Consider the following 22,145-nt stretch of genomic DNA (forward strand, 5'->3'; position numbering starts at 1 on the left):
CCCGGATGGAGGGGCTAAGGAGGGGGTTCCAGGGGGTGAGGTACCCGGATGGAGGGGCTAAGGGGGGGGTTCCGGGGGGTGAGGTACCCGGATGGAGGGGCTAAGGGGGGGGTTCCGGGGGTGAGGTACCGGATGGAGGGGCTAAGAGGATGGTGGGTACCCGGATGGAGGGGCTAAGGAGGGGGGTCCGGGGGTGCGCGGTACCCGGATGGAGGGGCTAAGGAGGGGGGTCCGGGGGGTGAGGTACCCGGATGGAGGGGCTAAGGAGGGGGTTCCGGGGGGTGAGGTACCCGGATGGAGGGGCTAAGGGGGGGGGTCCCGGGGTGCGCGGTACCCGGATGGAGGGGCTAAGGGGGGGGTTCCAGGGGGTGAGGTACCCGGATGCAGAGACTAAGGGGGGTCCCGGGGGGCGGGGTACTCGGATGGAGGGACTAAGGGGGGGGTCCCGGCAGGCGGGGTACCCGGATGGAGGGACTAAGGGGATGGTGGGTACCTGGATGGAGGGGATAAGGGGGGTGCCGGGGTACCCGGATGGAGGGACCAAGGGAGGGTCCCGGGGGGCAGGGTACCCGGATGGAGGGGCTAAGGGGGGTACCAGGGAGGGCGGGGTACGCAGGGGGCTGGGCCAAGGAGATGGGTATCTGGATGGAGGGGCTAAGGGGGGTGCCGGGGGGCAGGGTACCCGGATACAGAGGCTAAGGGGATGGTGGGTACCCGGATGGAGGCGCTAAGGGGGGGTCCTGGGGGGGGCGGGGGACCCGGATGGAGGCGCTAAGGGGGGTCCTGGGGGGGGCGGGGGACCCGGATGGAGGCGCTAAGGGGGGTCCTGGGGGGGTGGGGGACCCGGATGGAGGCGCTAAGGGGGGGTCCTGGGGGGGCGGGGGACCCGGATGGAGGCGCTAAGGGGGGTACCAGGGAGGGCTCGGTACCCGGATGGAGGGGCCAAGGGGATGGTGGGTACCCGGGGGGCTCCCTCCCCCACACACTCACTGCCCCCCCATAGGGAGGGGTCGTGGGGGCGAAAGTACCCCGGGGGGAGGGGGAGCAGCAGCGTCCGGCGGCCGGACGCAGACGAATCAACCCTTCGCTTGCCCGCTCCTTCCCCCTCCCCGTTGCGGCTTTTTGACCCTTCCCGGCTTCCGCGGCAGCCCCTCGCGCTCGGCCCCGGCCTAGTGTCAACATCAACACAGCCGGCCCCTGACCCCGCGCGCTCACTTCCGCCGTCACTCCCCTTAGCAACGCCGGGGGCGGGGACTAGGCACGCCTTGGCAACGACCCTGGTCTCACTGGCTACCCAGTGCGGCCTCACGCTCATTGGCCACAGGTTGATGGGCCAACTGTCTGATTGGCCAAAGCTAAACTGCCAGCAAAAAAGTCCCACCCACCCCCGTTTTCCCACTACAATACCCCCTCCCACAGCCCATAGCAACGACACAGAGGAAGGCGGGACCTGGGCCGCCCTTAGTAACGATAATTGTCTTATTGGTTGAGAGGTGAAGCTCTCATTTATGATTGGCTGAACATTACGGAACCAATTTCTGATTGGCTCAGATGTGGAGGACTCATTTCTGACTGGCTGAGAGACAAGGAACCTATTTCCGAATGGCTGAATCGCACAGCAACCATCTCTGATTGGCTAGAATACTGAGACGACATCTGTCATTGTCTACGACGGACTACCCTCGTTTCTGATTGGCTGTTGGAGAGGCTCCACACCTCCGATTGGAGGAGGAAACAAAATGACGTTGATTGGCTGGGAAGACAGGCGCCCACATTTCACTGGCTGAGAGCACAGCGCTCCTCTCTGATTGATTGGACAGCAAAGGACAGCTCTCTGATTGGCCAAGAAGAAAATCCTCCATTCTGATTGGCTGGAAGGCATCATCCCATCAAAGGCTCCTTCCCCTCTAGCCCTATCTTGGAGCAGCCCCCACCGCAGCCGCTCTGATTGGCTGAGGTGTCTGTCACTCAAATATAGTCCAACCCTTTTCCTTACCTATTATGCCTCTCGATGGACTCACCTACCCGCCCAGCCCCAGGGGAAGGGAGAGAACCCAGGAGTCCGGGCTCCCAGCCCCTCCCCCCAGTTCTAATCCACCAGCCCCCCCCAGAGCCGGCAGAGAACCCAGGAGTCCTGACTCCCAACCCCACTGCTCTAACCACCAGCCCCCACTCCCCTCCCAGAGCCGGGAGAGAACCCAGGAGTCCTGGCTCCCAACCCCCCCGCTCTAACCACTAGACCCCACTGCCCTCCCAGAGCCGGGAGAGAACCCAGGAGTCCTGACTCCCAGCCCCCCTGCTCTAACCACCAGCCCCCACTCTCCTCCCAGAGCTGGGAGAGAACCCAGGAGTCCTGACTCCCAGCCCCCCCGCTCTAGCCCACCAGCCCCCACTCCCCTCCCAGAGCCGGGAGAGAACCCAGGAGTCCTGGCTCCCAGCCCCCCCGCTCTAACCACTAGACCCCACTCCCCTCCCAGAGCTGGGGAGAGAACCCAGGAGTCCTGACTCCCAGCCCCTCCTGCTCTAACCCACCAGCCCCCACTCCCCTCCCAGAACCGGGAGAGAACCCAGGAGTCCTGGCACCCTTACACACACCCCTGAGCCAGGAGCTAATGGGGAGAGGCCCTGTGTCCCAGTCCCATCCCTCTCCCCAGCCACCCCGGGTCTGACGCCCCCCCCCCTGCAAGGGGCCCCCTTGTGTCACATCCCCTCTTAGTTTGCCCCCCGCGCCCCAAGGAAGGTTGGGAGTCGGGGTTCTGAGTTTTAACACGTTTCCTTGTATTTGCTCCAACAACAGTGGCGCCGCTCTGGGCTCAGGGCAGCCCCTCGATCCCCAGCTTCTCTGCCCCCACAGCCTCTGTACTGCTCCTCCCACCCTGCGCCCCACATGCAAGGTGCATCAAATGTGCCTCTGGCCTCAAAGGGGTTCAACTACCAACCACCCCACCCCAAAGCTGGTCACTTTTATTCTCCCCCTGTGGACACAAAGGGGAACCTGAGTTGAAGTGACTTGACCAGTCACACACTGAGTCAGGAGAGGACCCAGGAGTCCTGCCCCCCCCCCCCCAACTTTTCCACTCGTCTTCATGTAGACATGGAGGTAAATTGAAGGGGGAGGTGTGGGGTGTGTTACCCCCCCTCCCAGCCCGGGCACCCCTCTATAGGGTGGGGGGTGCCCACTGGGTATATTGCTTTAGATGGGGGGAGGGAGGTGCAGCAGATTCCATGTTGCCTCCCAGTGGCCATGCAAGGAATTGGGCGTTGTGCTATTCAACCAGTGAAGTGCCTGTTTCCGCAGAGCGCGTGGTGGGACTCGGGGGCACCTACCCCCAACCCGGTTCCTGTGGCTTCAGTTTCTCCTCTAGCACCCCCCTGCTGGCCATTCCTCGGGGCTGGCTGTCCCCCTGCAGCTCCATGCATTCATCCCTGCATTGCTCACCTGGGCCAGGATGTTTCAGGACCCCCACCCACAGTTAGTGCTGGGGGGGGTGAGGAATGCAGCTGCCACTCTTATCAGGGGCACGACAGCCCTACAGGCTGTTGGCAGGTGTGGGGGGGTCTGAGACATCCCCCTCCTTTCCTAGAGCTGGGGAGAGAACCCAGGCATCTGGGCTCCCAGCCCCCCCCCGCTCTAACCACTAGCCCCCACTCCCTTCCCCAAGTTGAGAACCCAGGCGTCCTGCCCACCCCCTAATGCCTAGAACGGCACACGAGGCAGACTGCGAGGTGGCCAGCGGCCCGTCAAAGGCGTGAAGTGATTAGCAGATTCAGCATCCAATCTCTGTCGATTGTTGACCTAGTCAAGGTCCCAGGAAGGAGGGGAGAGTGGAATTTGGGGGGGTCTGGTACCCCCCCTTTCTGCTCCACCAAAGAGGCACCATCCCACTGAGGCTAGAACGGAGATGCATGCAGGTGGTGGTCAGCAGCCATGGACTGTGCCCCCCGGATGGTGGAAGAGACATGCATAGGCCAGGGGCTTGGATTTCAGGGTGGGGTAGGGAGATCTGGGTGTGTCCCCCTTGGTGGGGAGTAGATGGGTCCATCCAAGGGGGTGGGGAAGGGACCCAGGAGTCCTGCCCCGCAGGTCCTTGGTTCTGATCTAGGGTGGGCACTGGGCTATATGGGCCCAGGGGTCTGATCCAGGGTGGGGGGAGGTGAATCCTGGTGGATTTGGTGCTTCCACAAAAGATCTCTGGCCCAAACCTGCCCCTCCCCAAGCCAGGGAGAGAACCCAGGCTCCCAGGCCCCCGTCCCCTGCTCTCACTCACCAGCTCCCACTCCCCTCCCAGAGCCAGGGAGAGAACCCAGGCGTCCGGGCTCCCAGGCCCCCTCTGCTCTCACTCACCAGCCCTGACTCCTCTCCCAGAGCCAGGGAGAGAACCCAGGCATCCGGGCTCCCAGCCCCCTCCACTGGCAGGACCCAACTCCCCTCCCAGCACAGGACATACAAGGGCTTTGGGTTAACCAGGGTTCTTGCCCACATTGCCCTGGGGCGGGGGCATGGGGTTGGGTTGGGAAAGGCTTTACTCAGGTGCCATATCCTTCTGCCCTCTAGGCCGGCCCTGGAAGTAGTGCTGTTTGCCCGTCTTGCATAGCTGTCCCCTAGATATGGCTTTGTTTCGAACAGGGAGCTGAGGGGGCGTGGGGGGGGGCAGGACCCAGGCATCCGGACAAGGCCGTGTCCCTCGGCGGGTGGCACCTCAGCGTTTGTGGAAGACTGTGGCTACAGCGGCGGGACCCAGGCATCCAGGCGAAGTCATGCGCCTAAGCGGGGATGGGGGGACCCAGGTTTCTGGGCCAGGCCATGCTCCTGTGGAACCCAGGCAGCTGGGAGAAATCCAGCCTCTCAGGCAGCGGCCACCCCAGCGTTTGTGGAAGACAACGGCCCTGGGACCCAGGCAGCCGGGTGAGGACATGCACCGAAGCAGGGGGACCCAGGCGTCCAGGCCAATCCAGGCCCTCAGGCAGCTGGCACCCCAGCGTTTGTGGAAGACAATGCCCCTAGGCATGTGGAACCCAGGCGTCCGGGGCAGGCAGGAGCCCAGTGTCCGGGCCCTGGTGGTGGGCGGAGGGGACGGGGCACCCCCCCTCCAGCCGCTCCACGCTCTGCCCTTACAAGGAGGAGATCTTGACCATGCGGTGGGGCAGGTGGGGGGCAGGCAGGCTGGAGTTGGGCAGGGCACGGGGCGAGGGGGGGCGGCTCTCGGGGGTGTTGGCGGGGGGCGTGGGGATGCTGGTGAGAGCAGCCGTCAGGTCCACCCCATCGTAGGTCATCGTCATGTTCTCGTGGGCCTTGGCGTTCAAGCTGGAGCGGCTGGGGGAGGTGGGGGGAGAGAGAGTGAACCCAGGCGTCCTGGCTCCCAGCCTCCCCCCTCTAACCACCTGCCCCCACTCCCCTCCCAGAGCTGGGCAGAGAACCCAGGCATCCTGGCTCCCAGCTCCCCACTGCACTAACCACCTGCCCCCACTCCCCTCCCAGAGCCGAGCAGAGAACCCAGGAGTCCAGGCTCCCAGCCCCCCCCTGCTCTAACCCACCAGCCCCCACTCCCCTCCCAGAGCCGGGCAGAGAACCCAGGCGTCCTGGCTCCCAGCCTCCCCCCTCTAACCACCAGCCCCCACTCCCCTCCAAGGGCTGGGGAGAGAACCCAGGAGTCCAGGCTCCCAGCTCCCCACTGCACTAACCACCAGCCCCCACTCCCCTCCCAGAGCCAGGCAGAGAACCCAGGCGTCCTGGCTCCCAGCCTCCCCCCTCTAACCACCAGTCCCCACTCCCCTCCAAGAGCTGGGGAGAGAACCCAGGCATCCTGGCTCCCAGCCCCCCCTGCTCTAACCACCAGCCCCCACTCCCCTCCCAGAGCCGGGCAGAGAACCCAGGCGTCCTGGCTCCCAGCCCCCACTTTTCTGCATTTGTCCACTAGGTGGCAGCAGACGCCAGCATTACTCTATAGTTCAGCACAAAGACCCCAGTGGATGGGGGGGGTGCCAGCTCCCCCTAGTGGGTGCTGTGGGGAGGACCTAGGAGCCTCCATGACCCATCCCCTCTGGGGCAGGCCCCCCCAGTGCCCTTCCCCCTCCCCACAGCTCAATACCCCCAGCACCTCCGATTCCTCCACCCCCCTCGCCCAGCCCCCCAGTGCCCCTCCCTCTCCCCCCAGTGTGGGGGTGCTGTTACCTCGGGGGGGCGGCGGGCCCCTTGTGGCCGTGCAGCATGTTGAGCTCCTGGGCGCTGGCGCGGCTGACGGAGGCGATGGAGGGGACTGGGCGCAGGGCCCGGCGCGGGGGACCCCGGCGGGGGCAGCAGGAGGTGGCGCCGCCCTGCTGGGAGGAGAAGGAGGTGCTGCGGCTGCTCCGTCCGCCCACCGAGCCCCCCAGCCCGGCCTCGCTGCACGAGCGCTCGTCCATGAACTCGTGGCTCTGCAGGGGGGAGGGGGGAGATTCAGCGTGGCCCACGGCACCCTCCACCCCCCACACCACCCCCCAGCTGCCCCTGCCCCCCGCTCACCGTGGTCTTCTCCAGGCAGTGCAGCAGGTGATGGTGCTGCTGCTCAAATGTCGAACAATTCCTCACAGCCACGGCATGGGCTGCACTGCCCCGGTCCTGTTTTGGGGGGAGATCAGAGATAGACAGACATCCCCTCCCCAGCACACACATCCACAGCCTACTGGGGGCCTGGGAGCGGGACTGAATGGGAGGGGTACAACGAGGAGGGTTGGCGGGGGGAAGCGTGCAAAGAGCGAACACAGATGTGTTCTGCACTCCTGTGCGTGTGTAAGGCTGGGAGGGTGTGCCACTGGGTGTCTCACTGCAACTGGGGAAGCGTGCAAGCTGTGGTGAGTGTGCACTGGGATTGTACACAGTGGTGTTAGTGCAATGGTGTGCCAGTAGGAGCGACAATTGTGCATTGGGATTGTGCATGGGTGTGTTAGTGCAATTGTGTGCAAGAGGTGGCTATGCACTGGGATTTGTGCATGGGTGTGTTAGCGTGTGTGTGTGTGAAGGGCAATTTTGCATTGGGATTGTGCAAGGGTGTGTTAGTGTGTGAGTATACATCCAGTGTGCATTGGGACTGTGTGCAAGGGGCGAGTGTGCAGTGATTGTGCACAGGTGTGTCAGTGCAACTGGGACAGTGTGTGGGGATGGGAGTGCCAACAGAACTGTGAGTGTGTGTGCCGGTGTTAATGTAATTGTGTGTGTGCAAAGTGTGAGGTGAGTGTGCCTTGCGCTTGCAGTGATGGGTTTAGTGCAAGTGGGTGGTGGTGAGTGTGTGTTGTGCATGTGTGTTAGTGTAATGGTGTGAATGTGTAAAAGGTAAGTGTGCCCTGTGACTGTGCATGTGAGTGTTATTGCAATTGTGTGTTTGTGTGAAGGATGAGTGTGCAGCCAGCGTGCACTGGGTTTGTACATGAGTGAGCTAGTGCAACAGTGTGAGTGGTGAACCTGCTGAGTGTGCACGGTCGTGTCTGTGCCACTGAGGCAGTGTGTGGGGCAGGTATGCACAGGGGCTGTGCTAACATCACTGTGGGCAGGGCGAGTGTGCCGTGCGATTGTGCACAGGGGATGTCAGCGCCGGGGGGGTGAGTGTGCAGGGGTGAGCGTGCAGGGCATCTGTGTAGCGAGTGCTCTCCTGCCACTGGGCAAGCGTGTGCTGCCACAGTGCACGGGTGTTTGCTAGTGCAATGGGGTGAGCATGCAAGGGGTGCACGTGCGAGAGGCGAGCGTGCACGTGCTGGGGGCAGGTACCTTGAGGCCCCCGTTCCGCTTGTACTGCAGGAAGGCGTTGGTCGTGGTGCTCTTTGCCAGACGGATCCGTGCCAGGCGAACCTTCTGTGGAGTGGGGGGGGAGAGTCAGAGACACAGACCAAACCTTCCCCCCAGCTCCCCTTCTGACCCCCCAGCGCCCCTCTGCATCTCAGCCCCACAACCCCCCTCCACCCTGGCTCACTCTCCTCTCCCCGCATCCCCCCTCCTTTGCCCAGGGCTGCCCCCAAGGACCTGCTGCGCTCTGCGTTTGTCCGCCCGCTGGTTCTGGTGGTAGATGCGGCTGAAGTTGGAGACAATGACAGGCACCGGCAGCGCGATGACCAGCACCCCGCTCAGCGAGCAGATGGAGCCGAAGATCTTCCCGGCGATCGTGCTGGGAACCATGTCCCCGTACCTGCCAGGGGAAAGGGAGAGAAAAAAGAACACGAATGCACCAGAAGCTCAGCTTTCAGGGGCTGAAAAAAGTCCCTTCCTAGCCCTTGCGGTCGGGGAGAAAACCCCCAAAATGTGACACTGCTGGAGTCTGCCACAGGCCTGAGCCGGTCACTCGCAGAGGTGTGAACCGCCCTGTGCATCTCACAGGCCTGCTGCTCTAGGGTCCCTCACCGGTGCGGTGGGGGAGATGCTGAGATGCAGCCACCTCTGGGGCAGGACAGCTGGGGAACAATCGCACATAACACCACGCCAGGATGGCTTGTCCCATGCTGAGATGCAGCTGCCTCTGGGGCAGAACAGCTGGGACACAGCCACACATAACACACCAGGATGGCTCTGTGACGAACTGGGAATGTCTTAATGTTTTCTCTGAATACTGTGTTGGTGCCTCAGTGTCCCCTGTGCAGTTCTTAAGTATCCAGGTGGTGGAATAAGGGTGTGTGATTGCTGCAGAGCGAGGGGCCAGTGCACCTAAATGCCTGGCACCCTGTCTCCTAGCAACTGATGGCCTGGGCCCCCCCTGCAAAGGTGCCAGCTGAAGGTGTGGGAGACAAAGGGGTCAGGAGACCCCCTGGCCTGGGACAGGAGCTGAGCAGAGAGGAGGGGCTGGAGGGGGTTTCAGTCTGGAGCTGGCTGGGGACGAGGAGTGAGGGCAGAGGTGGGGGTCTGGCTCACTGCCCCCCAGACTGGACCCGGCCGAGGGGTCCGGTTCTCTGTACCTACAAGCTCTGTGTTAGACCCTGTTCCTGTCATCGAATAAACCTCTGTTTTACTGGCTGGCTGAGAGTCACGTCTGACTGCAAAGTGGAGGTGCAGGACCCTCTGGCCCCCCCAGGACCCCGCTGGGGCGGGTGTCACGGAGACACCGGGCGATGCTCTGGAACTGCTCCCCACCAAGCCAGTCAGGACTCTGGGGAGCCTGGGGCAGAGGATGCTGAATGCTCCAAGGAGAGACCCAGGAGGTGAAGACGTGGGAGCTTCTTGCCCTGAACAAGTCTGCTCCAAGGGAGAGGAGGCTCCCCAAAGTCCTGCCTGGCTTGGTGGGGAGCTGTTCCAGAGCATCGTCGGTGACTCCGTGACAGGCTCATCCCACGCTGAGATGCAGCCACCTCTGGGGCAGGGTGGCTGGGGAACAGTCGCACATAACACCAGTCCTGGAGGGCTCGTCCGACACTGAGATGCAGCCACCTCTGGGGCAGGGCGGCTGAGGAATAGCCACCCATAACGCCGCATGAGGATAACAGGAGGCAGAAGTGTTCCAATTAGTAATGGAGCACTTGGGAAAGCGAAATTGCTTCTGGAGAAACGTTGTTAATCCACGTCAGGCGACCAGCGATTATATAATAAAATACGCGCCACAACACCATGACTTATTTAACGGGCTGAGGAATCAATCAATGGCTCAGGGCGCAGCCTGAGAGCGGTGACAGCTTCCCTGTTACGGGTAACACAAGGCGCTGAGATGCAGCCACCTCTGTGGTGGGGCAGCTGGGACCAGCCGCACACAACGCTGCAAGGGGACAGCTTGCCCGGCACTGAGATGCAGCCACCTCTGGGGCAGGGCAGCTGGGGACCAGCCGCACACAACGTTGCAAGGGGACAGCTTGCCTGGCACTGAGATGCAGCCAGCTCTGGGGTGAAGCAGGTGGGACCAGCTGCACACAATGCTGCAAGGGGACAGCTCGCCTGGCACTGAGATGCAGCCAGCTCTGGGGCAAGGCAGCTGGGGACCAGCCACACACAACGCTGCAAGGGGACAGCTCGCCCGGCAGTGAGATGCAGCCAGCTCTGGGGTGGGGCAGCTGACACCAGCCGCACACAACGCTGCAAGGGGACAGCTTGCCCGGCGCGGAGATGCAGCCAGCTCTGGGGTGGGGCAGCTGGGACCAGCTGCACACAACGCTGCAAGGGGACAGCTCGCCCGATGTGGAGATGCAGCCAGCTCTGGGGCGAGGCAGCTGGGACCAGCTGCACACAACGCTGCAAGGGGACAGCTCGCCCGATGTGGAGGTGCAGCCAGCTCTGGGGCGAGGCAGCTGGGACCAGGTGCCTAACAAATCAAGAAGAATTTGCTATTAAGTAGGAATTCCAGGGAATTTTAGCTGGGTGGTGGCTTGTTCTAACTGGGCAGGACACTGGGCTCCCCCTGCTGAGACCCCCGCCCCATGGCACCCCCCAGCCCCGACTGCCAGGGGAGAGAGACCCCTGCCCAGCCCCTGCCCCTCTCCCTGCAGCACGGTGCCTCCTAGTGGCTCAGCGCAGACCCCAGGACAAGGGCGAGGCCCCGGGGGGCAGGAAGGGGATTTTGAGTTCTGTGCCGGGGGGTCGGGATTCCGGAGGGGGAAGGAATCAGGAGCCCCCCCACCCCCCAGGCTCTAGGCCGGTTCTGTGTGTAACTACGGAGAACATGAAATACTCACACGTCCCCAGGCCCCAGCGCGGAGCGGGTCCGCTTGGCTGGCGAGAGGTTGCTGCAACCTTGCGCTGTGGCCGGGGGGGGGGGGGCTGGGGCTGACCCAGCAGGGCAGGATATCAGGGGTGGGGGGGCCTTGGGGCCGAGCCAGGGGTGGGGAGAGATATTGGGGGGGGGCCTGGGGCTGAGCCAGGGGTGGGGGGGACATACCAGGGAGGGGGCTGGAGCTGGATACCAGGGTACTGAAGGCTGCTCCTTGGACCGGGTGGGGATGGTTGTGGGGGGCCTGACAGCCCCGACCCCCTGGTAACTCCACTGGGGGGGATGTGAGCCGGCTGGGGCCTGAGATGCACAGAAATGGGGGAGCGGGAAGGAGGCCCCGCCCTGCTAGTGGGCAGCTGCAGGGCCTGGAAGGTGCCATGAAACAAACTCGGGGGGCGGTTAGGCCCCAATTTGCCCTAGAGCAGATGAGATCACGACCCCATGGCAGAGACATGCAAAGAGCCAACACCCCCAGTCCTGCTCTGACCCACCAGCCCCCACTGCCCTCCCAGAGCCGGGGGAGAACCCAGGAGTCCTGGCTCCCAGCCCCCGGCTCTAACCACCAGCCCCCACTCCCCTCCCAGAGCCGGCAGAGAACCCAGGAGTCCTGGCTCCCAGCCCCCCTGCTCTAACCACCAGCCCCCACTCCCCTCCCAGAGCCGGGGGAGAACCCAGGAGTCCTGGCTCCCAGCTCTAACCACCAGCCCCCACTCCCCTCCCAGAGCCGGCAGAGAACCCAGGAGTCCTGGCTTCCAGCCCCCTGCTCTAACCACCAGCCCCCACTCCCCTCCCTGAGCTGGAGAGAGAACCCAGGAGTCCTGGCTCCCAGCCTCCCAGCTCTAACCACCAGCCCCCACTCCCCTTCCAGAGCCGGAGAGAGAACCCAGGAGTCCTGGCTCCCAGCCCCCCTGCTCTAACCACCAGCCCCCACTGCCCTCCCAGAGCCAGGAGAGAACCCAGGAGTCCTGGCTCCCAGCCCCCTGCTCTAACCACCAGCCCCCACTCCCCTCCCGGAGCTGGGGAGAGAACCCAGGAGTCCTGGCTCCCAGCCCCCCTGCTCTAACCACCAGCCCCCACTGCCCCCCCAGAGCCGGGGGAGAACCCAGGAGTCCTGGCTCCCCAGCCCCCCCGCCCTCACCGAGCATGTTCCCGATTCAGTGGAATCTCTGCCAGCCTCAGGACGAGCCCAACGCAGGTCACCTGGATCTGACCCCAGCCCCGGGCTCTGCCGGTGCGCCTCACTCTCAACCCGCAGCCCCTGCCAGCCCCCCCAGCACAAGCGAGCTGCGGAAAGCGGCTTTCTCTGCCTCCCGCGCTCTGTGGATAAATAATTTATCCCCTGTGGAGCTGCAGCAGGGCCCTGCCTCGGTTACATGCCACATGCCCAATCTGGTGCAGAGCAAAACACCCGGGCAGCCACCAAGGCCTCGGCGTGGAGCTGGGGGGGGGGGCTGGAGGGAGAAAGCACACATCTGCCACGTCCCCAGACACAGAGGGGCATTTGATACAGCCAGCTCTGGGGCGGAGCAGCCAGGGAACCACAGCACATAACACTGCATGGGGACAGCTCGTCCGGCTCTGAGATGCAGCCAGCTCTGGGGCGGAGCAGCCGGGGAACCACTGCACATAACACCGCATGGGGACGGATCGTCCGGCTCTGAGATGCAGCCAGCTCTGGGGCGGAGCAGCCGGGGAACCGTTGCACATAACACTGCATGGGGACGGCTCGCCTGGCGCTGAGATGCAACTAGCTCTGGGGCAGAGCACCCGGGGAACCACCCCACATATCGCCACACGAGGGATTGGGACAGGAATGAGAAGCCTGTTTCATAGAAACTGCTGGCAACAGTTATGGAGGCAGAATGGACTCAACCCAGGGGGGCTTGGCCCAGATGGCCCTGGCTCATGGCCACGAATGGAGCCCAGGCATCCAGGCTCCCAATCCGCCTGCTCTAACCCACTCCCCTCCTAGGGCCAGGGAGAGAACCCAGGAGTCCTGGTGCTGCCCCATTCTCTTCACCATGAAGGCACATCTCCTCCAAGCCCCCATTCCATGTGGCGGGACCTGTCACACAATCGGGGCTGTTAACACTTGAACCTAGTGATGGGGGAGAAGCAGCTTTCCTCCCTTCATCATTGCAGCGTGAACCTCCAGCCGTCCCACCTAGCCCGGAACCCAAACTGCCCCCTCCTCCTGCCCTCCGCCTTACCCACAATGCATCTCTTTGCCACACCCTTGTGTAATAGTGACCCCCTGGCGCCCCTTGGTGGGAAGTAAGGGAAAGACAGTTTGTAGGGTGACCTGCGGATTGTGTGTCTGTTGCTGTGGTGGGGGCTGGGATCCAGGACTCCTGGGTTCTCTCCCGGCTCTGGGAGGAAAGTGGGGGCTGGTGGGTTAGAGCAGGGGGACTGGGATCCAGGACTCCTGGGTTCTCTCCCCAGCTCTGCGGTTTGCCCCAGCAATGATGCAGTAAGATGCAACAGTCCCCAGGATTCCTGGGGACTGTTAAAGAGACATGCGGTGCCCCCCACTCCCAACCCATAGCCCCCTGCTAGGGTCCCCCCACAAGCTCCGCTGATGCCCCTCACTCCTGACCTGCAGCCCTCAGCTCCTCTCTCCTCCCCCTGCTGCTGGCCCGCGATGGAAGCTGCCACGGGGCACTTAGGAAGAATTACGAGCTGAACAGACGTTTGCATCCTTGGGCAGCCAGGAAATATCCAGCCCATTGCAGATGGTACCAGCCGTGCCAGGCCTGGCCTCCCGCCCACAAGTTTCTCCGCTCCAGCGCTTTGCCCTCCACTCCCCTCCCAGAGCTGGGGGGAGAACCCAGGAGTCCTGGCTCCCAACTCCCCCAGCTCTAACCCACCAGCCCCCACTCCCCTCCCAGAGCCAGGGAGAGAACCCAGGAGTCCTGGCTCCCAGCCCCCTGTTCTAACACACCAGCCCCCACTCCCCTCCCAGAGCCAGGGGAGAACCCAGGAGTCCTGGCTCCCAACCCCCCCAGCTCTAACCCACCAGCCCCCACTCCCCTCCCAGAGCCAGGGGAGAACCCAGGAGTTCTGGCTCCCAGCCCCCCCTGCTCTAACCCACCAGCCCCCACTCCCCTCCCAGAGCCAGGGAGAGAACCCAGGAGTCCTGGCTCCCAGCCCCCTGTTCTAACACACCAGGCCCCACTTCCCTCCCAGAGCCAGGGGAGAACCCAGGAGTCCTGGCTCCCAACCCCCCCAGCTCTAACCCACCAGCCCCCACTCCCCTCCCAGAGCCAGGGAGAGAACCCAGGAGTCCTGGCTCCCAGCCCCCTGTTCTAACACACCAGCCCCCACTCCCCTCCCAGAGCCGGGGAGAGAATCCAGGAGTCCTGGCTCCCAGGCCCCCTCTCACTCCCCTCCCAGAGCCAGAGGAGAACCCAGGAGTCCTGGCTCCCAGCCCCCCCTGCTCAAAGCCACCAGCCCTCACTCCCCTCCCAGAGCCGGGGAGAGAACCCAGGAGTCCTGGCTCCCAGCCCTTCCCCCACACCCACCATGCACACTTCAGCCGTTTCCCAGCCTGTTCTGAATCTGATGCGTGTGGGAATTGCCTGGGTTGGATTCGCACTCTGCTCCCAGCAGGCCCCACAGCAGGGCTGGTGTCCCATGGACCCGCCGCAGGGCGCTCAATCATGTGGCCAAATTTCCTGGCCATGGTAGAGTCCAGGGCTGGACTCTTGAGACAGCAACTCCAAAACCCGAGACTAAAGCGATAGACTGCGGGGGCTGTTCCAGGCGTCCGGCTCTCGGACCAGGCCCAAAGGGAGCGGTGTTCCCGGAGGGATCCCGGCAGACCCTCCCCTAGGGAAGCGGGGCAGGGGCGGAGGGCTGGCAGCGCAGACTCACCCCAGCGTGGTCATGGTGACGATGGTGTACCAGAAGGCGGCCGGGATGCTGGTGAAGTTGGTGCTGCGGGTGCCTTTCTCGGCGTAGAACATGACGGTGGCGAAGATGATGATGGCCATGGTCAGCGAGAAGAGGAGGAAGCCCAGCTCCGAGGCGCAGCTCTTCAGCGTGTAGCCCAGAATCCGCAGGCCCTGCGAGTGCCGGGAGAACTTGAAGATGCGAAAGACCCGGAAGACCCGCAGGGTGACGAAGGCCCCGCTGACGTCCTCGTTCTCCGGCATCACCAGCCCGATGTAGTAGGGCAGGATGGCCACCACGTCGATGATGCTCATGACGCTGCGCAGGAAGCGGCAGCGGCTGGGGGCGGCGAAGAGCCGGAGCAGGTATTCGCCGGTGAAGATGAGGACACAGGCCGTGTCCATGCAGGAGAAGGCCAAGGGGAAGCGCTCGCCGCAGGGCTGCTGGCGCTTCCGGCCGGGCGGCGGCTGGCAGGGGATGGTCTCCACCACGTTGGCGATCACCGAGACGGCGATGAAGAAGCCGGTGACGTAGTAGAAGACCAAGGCCACGGTGCTGGTGTGGGGGTTCTCGAAGGCCCGCCACAGCTGCTGCCGGACGGTGCTGTCCGGCGGAAGCGAAAGGTCGGTGGCGCTCTCCGCTTCCTCGTCCTCGGCCAGCCGCTCGGCGTTCTCCTTCTTGCGGTCGCGGTACTCCTCCAGGCAGCAGTCGCCGATCAGCTCCGGGATGATGCCGTAAAAGCTCAGCTCCTCGTCGAAGGCCTGGATGCACTCGTGCCGGGGGTAGTGCAGGTGGCCAGTGCGGTAGAAATTCAAGACGTGGCGGAAAATCTCCGGGTCGCGGTCGAAGAAATACTCCTGGCTGTCCTCGTCGTAGAAGAAGTCCTTCTCCGAGCTGCCCAGCAGCGTGTCCGGGTACCGATCCAGCGTGTTCTGCCAGGTCTGGAACCGCCGGCCGCTCACGTTCACCACCAGGATCTCATCCCCCCGGGGTCGCCTGTCGCTGGGCGGTTTGGGTATCGGCTTCTTGGCCAAGGGCAGCCAGCCCACGGCGGCCGCGCGGGCAAAGGGCAGCCAGGTAGCCACGCCGGCCGCCATGCTGGCCTGGCGCGGGGGTCGCCGAGGCAGAGAGGGAGCGTCAGCTCGGAACAGGGAAGGTGCCAAAGCCGGAGGTGCCCTGGCAGTGGCCTTGGGACCCAGGAGATGGGGCGCCGGCGGGAGTGGGGGTCGTCTCCAAACTTGGATGTGTCCCAGGGAGGTCGGGGCAGGTCTCAGGACCCAGGGCTCCTCTAGCTGCGGGTCCCCCGTGGGGACCTGCCTGTGGATCAGCCCTCTCCGAACACGAGCACCCAGCCCGCGTGTCACTGTGGGGCACGGAGCCAGGGGCTAGGGGGAGAAACGAGTCGCTCCTGGTCACAGTCTCAGGTACCCCCCGGTCTCGGCCGCCCCCAGTCGAGGCAGGGGGTGGGTTCTGGGCTGCTCCATGCTGCTGGCTCTTGGCAAAGGGTCCGACAGGCTCAGGAGCCGGGGAGCCTCTCAGGGAGCTGCGGGCAGGAGAGAGGAGACATGAGATAGAAAATCAAGACCTGCAGAGTAGACACCTCAGCCCGGACTCCTGGGTTCTCTCCTGGATCTGGGAGGGGAGTGGGGGCTGGGAGCCAGGACTCCTGGGTTCTCTCCCTGGCTGTGGGGGCTGGTGGGTTGGAGGGGGGACCCCAGCGGGGCGGGGGCAGGCCTAGCCAAGCATCGGGGGAGGGGTGGATGTTTTTGATTCTTACTCAAATCCCTTTCCCGGACCCCCCCCCACTGCGAGGGACAGTAACTGCTCCATGGGGGATGGGGGATCATGAGGGACCACCTGACTCAGGGACACCCCAGACTAGGGGTGGAGATGGGGCCAGGGCAGGGGGCAGGGCAGAGGGTGCAGTTGCCAGAGGTGGGGAGGTTGAGGGGGCTGGAAGCGGTTCCATCCTAGCCAGGGTTTGCAGTTCGGCTCTCAGCCCCCCCGCCCCACCGCACTGTCCCAGCGCCCCTGGCAGATGGCGGGGGGGGGCAGATCCGGGGGAGCTGGAACCGGGGGGGCGGATCAGGGAGCCGGGGGGCGGATCCGGGGGCTCTGTGGGGTGGATGGCGGGGCGGATCCGGGGGGGACCGATCCGGAGGCTCTGGGGGGGTGGATGGGGGGGCCGATCCAGGAGCCGGGGGCGGTCAGACAGACCCGCCCGGCCCGGCCGCTCTCACCTCTCTCCGGCGGCCGCGGGCGGCAATCCGGGCTCCGGGCTGGGGGGGTCCCTGCCCCGGCCCCCCCAGGCGCATCGCTCCGCGGGTCCGGGCGGGTGTGAGTGAAGCGGGTCCCGCCTGCATCAGGCGGCGGGGGGGGGGGGAGGGGGAGGTACCGGCTCTTATATCGCAGCGCCGGGTGCCGGGGGGGGGGGCGGGGAGAGCGGGGGGAGGGATGGATCTATAGGGGAGGGATGGAGGGACTTATAGGGGAGGGATCTATGGGGAGGAATGGAGGGATCTATGGGGAAGGATCTATGGCTCTAAAGGGGGCGTGTGGATCTAGCGGGGATGCAGATGGATCGGATCTACATGGGTGGGAGGGGGAACGGGGGATCCGGGGATCGAAGAGGCAGAGATGAGGTTGGGGGGGGCACCAATGCGGCGGGGACAGGGGGGCCCAGAGAAGAGGAAGAATTTGGGGGACTGAGCCAGGGGGTGTGGAGTCCCCAGACCCCTCCCCCACAACAACTCCAGGCAGCTGAGGAGGGGTCCACAGACTCAGAACCAGGGAGAGAAGCCAGGAGTCCTGGCTCCCAGCCCCCCCTCCAGCTCTAACCCCTGGACCCCACTCCCCTCCCAGAGCCAGGGAGAGAACCCAGGAGTCCTGGCTCCCAGCACACACCCAGCAAAGCCAGGGGTCCCAGCAGGATGAGCACACAGGTTTAGTGCCCCTCAGTTCCGACCCCAGCCCCCTGCCAGCCCGGCGGAGCCCCTCACTCCCGACCCGCAGCCCCCTGCCAGCCCGGCCGGTGCCCCTCACTCCCGACCCTCACTCCTCAGCCAGCCCAGCCCTGCGCCCCCCCCGCTCTCTGGGACTCACCAGACTCCCCACCCCCGCGTGCCCCGAGTTGCCAGTGTCGGAACAAACCCTTAATCAGCACATGGGAAGCACGCAGCACTTAGAGCAAATCGATACCCGGAGCGGCTAAGAGCTGTTCAGTAAACGGGCTGACAGCCAGGGCGTGGGGGGCGCTGGCGGGGGCTGCAGGTCGGGAGTGAGGGGCACCAGCAGGGCTGGGCTAGCGGGGCTGCAGGTCGGGAGTGAGGGGCACCAGCAGGGCTGTGGGGGAAGGAAGCTCAGGGCCACTGGAGTAGCCCCCTGCTCTGGGGCAGGATCAGGCAGGTGCCCCTTAGAGGGGACAGGCTCCGTGTCCCCTTCTCTGCTCCCCCAAAGCAGCCGCCCCTCCCCGTCTCTCTGCGTGTGGCTGAGCCTGGTGCCCGCCCCGGGCGCGAAGCAGGAATCTCACGGCAGCTCCGGCATCAGGGCCCTTCAAAGGCTCCCAGGTGACAGGCAGGCGGTGGTGCCCCCAAAACGTCACCCGCCAGCGAGACGCGCCCCAGAAAAACAACCTGCTGCCAGAGAACCCAGCCAGCAGAGCCCCCGGAGCTGGGGAGAGAACCCAGGAGTCCGGGATCCCATCTCCCCCCCTCTAACCCATCGGCCCCCGCTCCCCGTGCAGGGGAGAGAACCCAGGAGTCCGGGATCCCATCTCCCCCCCTCTAACCCATCGGCCCCCGCTCCCCGTGCAGGGGAGAGAACCCAGGAGTCCGGGATCCCATCTCCCCCCCTCTAACCCATCGGCCCCCGCTCCCCGTGCAGGGGAGAGAACCCAGGAGTCCGGGATCCCATCACCCCCCACTCCCCATGCCGGGGAGAGAACCCAGGTGTCCGGGCTCCCAGCCATGACCCCAGACGGGTGACATCTCAGCTGTCTTGATTCCCCCCGCCCCATGCTCACACCCGCATCTTCAGTGGGGGATGTCCCAAGTGTCCAGGCAGCTGCCCCACCCCGGAGGTGGCTGCATCGTGGCTCATGGGCTGCAGGCCCTGGCTACGAAGGCCTTTGGGCTCTTTGCTCAGGGAAAGCGGTAAAAGCATCTGTACGTTGTTGAACCCATTGGCCCATCTACCCTGGTCTCCTGGCTGCAGTTGACTTTCCAAGGGCCCTGCACCCCCGGCCAGACACCAAATATCCTGCCTGCCGCTTGCCCTGCTGCAGTGGGACCCAAGATTGATACCAGCCCAGCTCTGGGACGAAATCCAGTGGCCAGCAGTTCCGCAGGACCCGCATCCAGGGACTTTCCAAACTTTCCAGCTGTTTGGTCTCCCCGCAGCACCCCCTGCTGGCCCCTTCTAAATAACATTCCCTTGTGGCCAGAACTCACCTCCACGGGGCTGTGTAACTTCGGACAGAGTTTAAGCTGCCACGTGATTGGCTGATGAAAAACGGGCCTCCCATTGGTCAGGAGGGTTCGCGGTCCTGCCCTCACCCTCCCCAGACCGTTGGAGTTTGCTGACAAAAAAATTAGTCTAAATAAGGGGGGGGGGGTCGAGCAGGGGCTCCGGGTCGGGAGTGAGGGGCACCGGCAGAGCTGGGGGGACGGGGCTGCAGCACTTTGATGCCAGCCCCTGCGGGTGTCTGACAACCTGGCCTCAGCTCCCTCCTGCCAGCTGCCAACGCCGAAATGTGGCCAGCTCTGGGGTGGGGCGGCTGGGGACCAGCTGCATATAACAACACCCTTCAGGGACAGCTCGCCTGGTGCAGAGATGCAGCCAGCTCTGGGGTGGGGTGGCTGGGGACCAGCTGCATATAACACCCTTCAGGGACAGCTTGCCTAGCGCAGAGATGTGGCCAGCTCTGGGGTGAGACAGCTAGGGACCAGCTGCATATAACACCCTTCAGGGACAGCTCACCTGGCGCTGAGATGCGGCCAGCTCTGGGGCAGGGCGGCTGGGGACCAGCCGCATGTAACACCCTGCGGGGACAGCTCGCCTGGCACTGAGATGCAGCCATCTCTGGGGTGTGGCGGCAGGGGACCAGCTGCATGTAACACCCTGCGGGGACAGCTCGCCTGACACTGAGATGCAGCCAGCTCTGGGGTGGGGTGGGAGAACCTGAAATTGCCCTAGGGGGAATTAACCCGGGCGCCTGGGTTCCTGTCCTGACTGGAGCTTCGAGGCACACACTGGAGAAGATTAGGCCATTTCCCCACCCCATGGTGTCCCCCAGCCCCTGGCCCTTCCCCCCAGCCCCCTACTGCTCCCCCCCAATCCCCTAATGTCCCTGTGACAAAGTGGGGGGGCGTTTCTTGGTTTTTCTGTATGTTCCAGGGGGTGGCAGGCTCAGGGGGTGGGACTCAGTGTCCCTGGGGGTTGCTGGTTTAACGAGGGGGAGGGAAGTTGGGACCCCAGCCGATGGCCTGGAGGATGGAGACCCCAGCGACCGGTGACCTGGTGACCCAGCTCAGGAGTTGCAGCTGGTTCTGGCCACGGGGGGACAATGGGCTGCGGGGAGAGGGGCCCGGGGACCTGATCAGCCAGAGGACAGAGGAGGGGAGAGGGGGCCCAGGCCACCCCGGTTACCTGGAGAGAAGCCAATGGACAGAGGCGGGTTTGGGCCGGGGGCAGCAGATGCCCAGCTGGGAGTGGGGGGGCTCGGGGCTGGAGAGGGGGAGCAGGCAGAGCCCCCCTGGCTGCAGGGGGACTGGGATGTGCTGGGCTGAGGGAGGCCAGGCTGGGGGCCGGGGAGTTTCCTGTGCTGGGGTCAGACGCTCAATAAACTCTCTGGGCTAGTGAAGGGGGTGGGGGGGATTATCCCCTCGGGGGGGTGCAGCCCTGGGGGGCCCAGAGCGAGGGGACTCCCTGGGGGGCCCACGGCAGAGACAGACGTGCTGAGGCTCAGAGAGGTGCAGCTCCAGGAGGTGGAGGAGCCTGACCCCGAGGGAGAGTGGCCCCCCGAGAAGGTGTCACACTGAAGGGGGCTCCCCCCACAGGGCCATGAGTGGGCATGATCTGAGTGTGACAGTCCCCCACTGATCCCCCCATGCCTCTGCCTGCCTAGCCCCCCCCCCAGGCCCTGCCCTACAGCGCCCCCCCCAGCACTGCCCAGGGAGAGCAGCCCCCCCAGCACTGCCAGGGGAGAGCAGCCCCCCCCGATCCCCCCCCAGGCCCCTGTCCCCAGCACCCCCCCAGCACTGCCCAGGGAGAGCAGCCCCCCCAGCACCCCCCCAGCACTGCCAGGGGATAGCAGCCCCCCCCCGATGCCCCCCCAGGCCCCTGTCCCCAGCACCCCCCCAGCACTGCCCAGGGAGAGCAGCCCCCCCTGATCCCCCACCAGGTCCCTGTCCCCAGCACCCCCCCAGCACTGCCCGGGGAGAGCAGCCCCCCCAATCCTCTCCCCCCAGGCCCCTGTCCCCAGCACCCCCCCAGCACTGCCCGGGGAGAGCAGCCCCCCCATCCCCCCAGCACTGCCCGGGGAGAGCAGCCCCCCCAATCCTCTCCCCCCAGGCCCCTGTCCCCAGCACCCCCCCAGCACTGCCCAGGGAGAGCAGCCCCCCCCGATCCCCCCCCAGGCCCCTGCCCCCAGCACCCCCCCAGCACTGCCCGGGGAGAGCAGCCCCCGCCCAGCCCCCACCTGACAGCAGCCGAGCGGGCACTGCGGCATCCACATCTTTATTGTCTCCGTAATTAACCGTGGTTCACGTCACCAACACATTAAATACCCCCGAGCCGGGGGGGGGCCAGGAAAGTGCAGTCAGAACATCGTACCCCCCCCCCCCCCCCCCGCCGAGAGCTGGACAGACACAGAACCTTCCCCCCTGCCCACTTTGCGGGGGGGGGGGGTGTATTGGACACATGCGGGGGGACTGAGGGGCAGGAAAGGGGGGTTCAGAGCAAGCCAGAAGCAGAGCATGATGGGTAAAGGAGCCACTACCCCATGGGGGAAACTCAAAGAAATGAACAGGTGCCCCTCCCTCCCGAACCACAGACACCCCCCCCCACCGGCCCTACTGGTGCCCCCCACTCCCGACCCGCAGCCCGCTGCTAACCCGGCACCCCTCCATCCCGAACAACCTCCCCCCGCCAAGGCCCTGCCGGCGCCCCTCCCTCCCGAACCCCAGACCCCTGCTAGCCTGGCACTACCGGCACCCCTCCATCCCGAACAACCTCCCCCTGCCAAGGCCCTGCTGGCGCCCCTTCCTCCCAAACCACAGACCCCCCCCCCCACCGGCCCTACTGGTGCCCCCCACTCCCGACCCGCAGCCCGCTGCTAACCCGGCACCCCTCCATCCCGAACAACCTCCCCCCGCCAAGGCCCTGCTGGCGCCCCTCACTCCCAAACCACAGACCCCCCCCCCAGGCCCTGCCGGTGCCCCTCCCTCCCCACCCGCAGCCCCCTGCTAGCCTGGCACTGCCAGCACCCCCCCCCCCAGGCCCTGCTGGCGCCCGTCACTCCTGAACCACAGACCCCTGCTAGCCTGGCACTGCCAGCACCCCTTCCTCCCAAACCACAGACCCCCCCAGGCCCTGCCGGTGCTC

At 65.0% G+C, this 22,145-nt stretch overlaps 1 protein-coding gene across 3 annotated transcripts; it reads right to left on the minus strand.

The window, feature by feature from the left end:
• Positions 1-4,369: 4,369 nt before the first annotated feature.
• KCND1 (potassium voltage-gated channel subfamily D member 1) lies at positions 4,370-21,985 on the minus strand. Of its 3 annotated transcripts, none has more exons than XM_030548245.1 (7): positions 21,241-21,985; positions 14,526-16,086; positions 7,994-8,156; positions 7,742-7,825; positions 6,503-6,598; positions 6,173-6,414; positions 4,370-5,314 (listed from the first exon to the last, which is right to left on the minus strand). In XM_030548245.1, exons 2-7 carry the CDS (start codon positions 15,638-15,640, stop codon positions 5,113-5,115), a joined length of 1,902 nt encoding a protein of 633 aa, XP_030404105.1. In that variant the 5' UTR covers positions 15,641-16,086; positions 21,241-21,985; the 3' UTR covers positions 4,370-5,112. The 3 variants fall into 3 exon arrangements, with proteins under 3 accessions (XP_030404105.1, XP_030404102.1, XP_030404104.1); XM_030548242.1 differs by lacking the exon at positions 21,241-21,985 and adding an exon at positions 18,992-19,154; XM_030548244.1 differs by lacking the exon at positions 21,241-21,985 and adding an exon at positions 16,784-16,867.
• Positions 21,986-22,145: the final 160 nt, after the last annotated feature.

This window comes from Gopherus evgoodei, unplaced genomic scaffold (genome assembly GCF_007399415.2).
Source record: "Gopherus evgoodei ecotype Sinaloan lineage unplaced genomic scaffold, rGopEvg1_v1.p scaffold_91_arrow_ctg1, whole genome shotgun sequence".
Classification (NCBI taxonomy): Eukaryota; Metazoa; Chordata; order Testudines; family Testudinidae; genus Gopherus; species Gopherus evgoodei.

What these genes read in the sequence shown, in the direction of transcription:
- KCND1 (XM_030548245.1), bottom strand. Translation starts at nt 15,640, where the DNA reads ATGGCGGCCGGCGTGGCTACCTGGCTGCCCTTTGCCCGCGCGGCCGCC. An exon ending in GTCACCATGACCACGCTGGG is followed by an intron (nt 8,157 to 14,525) that starts GTGAGTCTGCGC and finishes TTCCCCTGGCAG; the next exon opens with GTACGGGGACATGGTTCCCA. An exon ending in GGGCCCGCCGCCCCCCCGAG is followed by an intron (nt 5,315 to 6,172) that starts GTAACAGCACCC and finishes CACCTCCCCCAG; the next exon opens with CCGCTCCAGCTTGAACGCCA.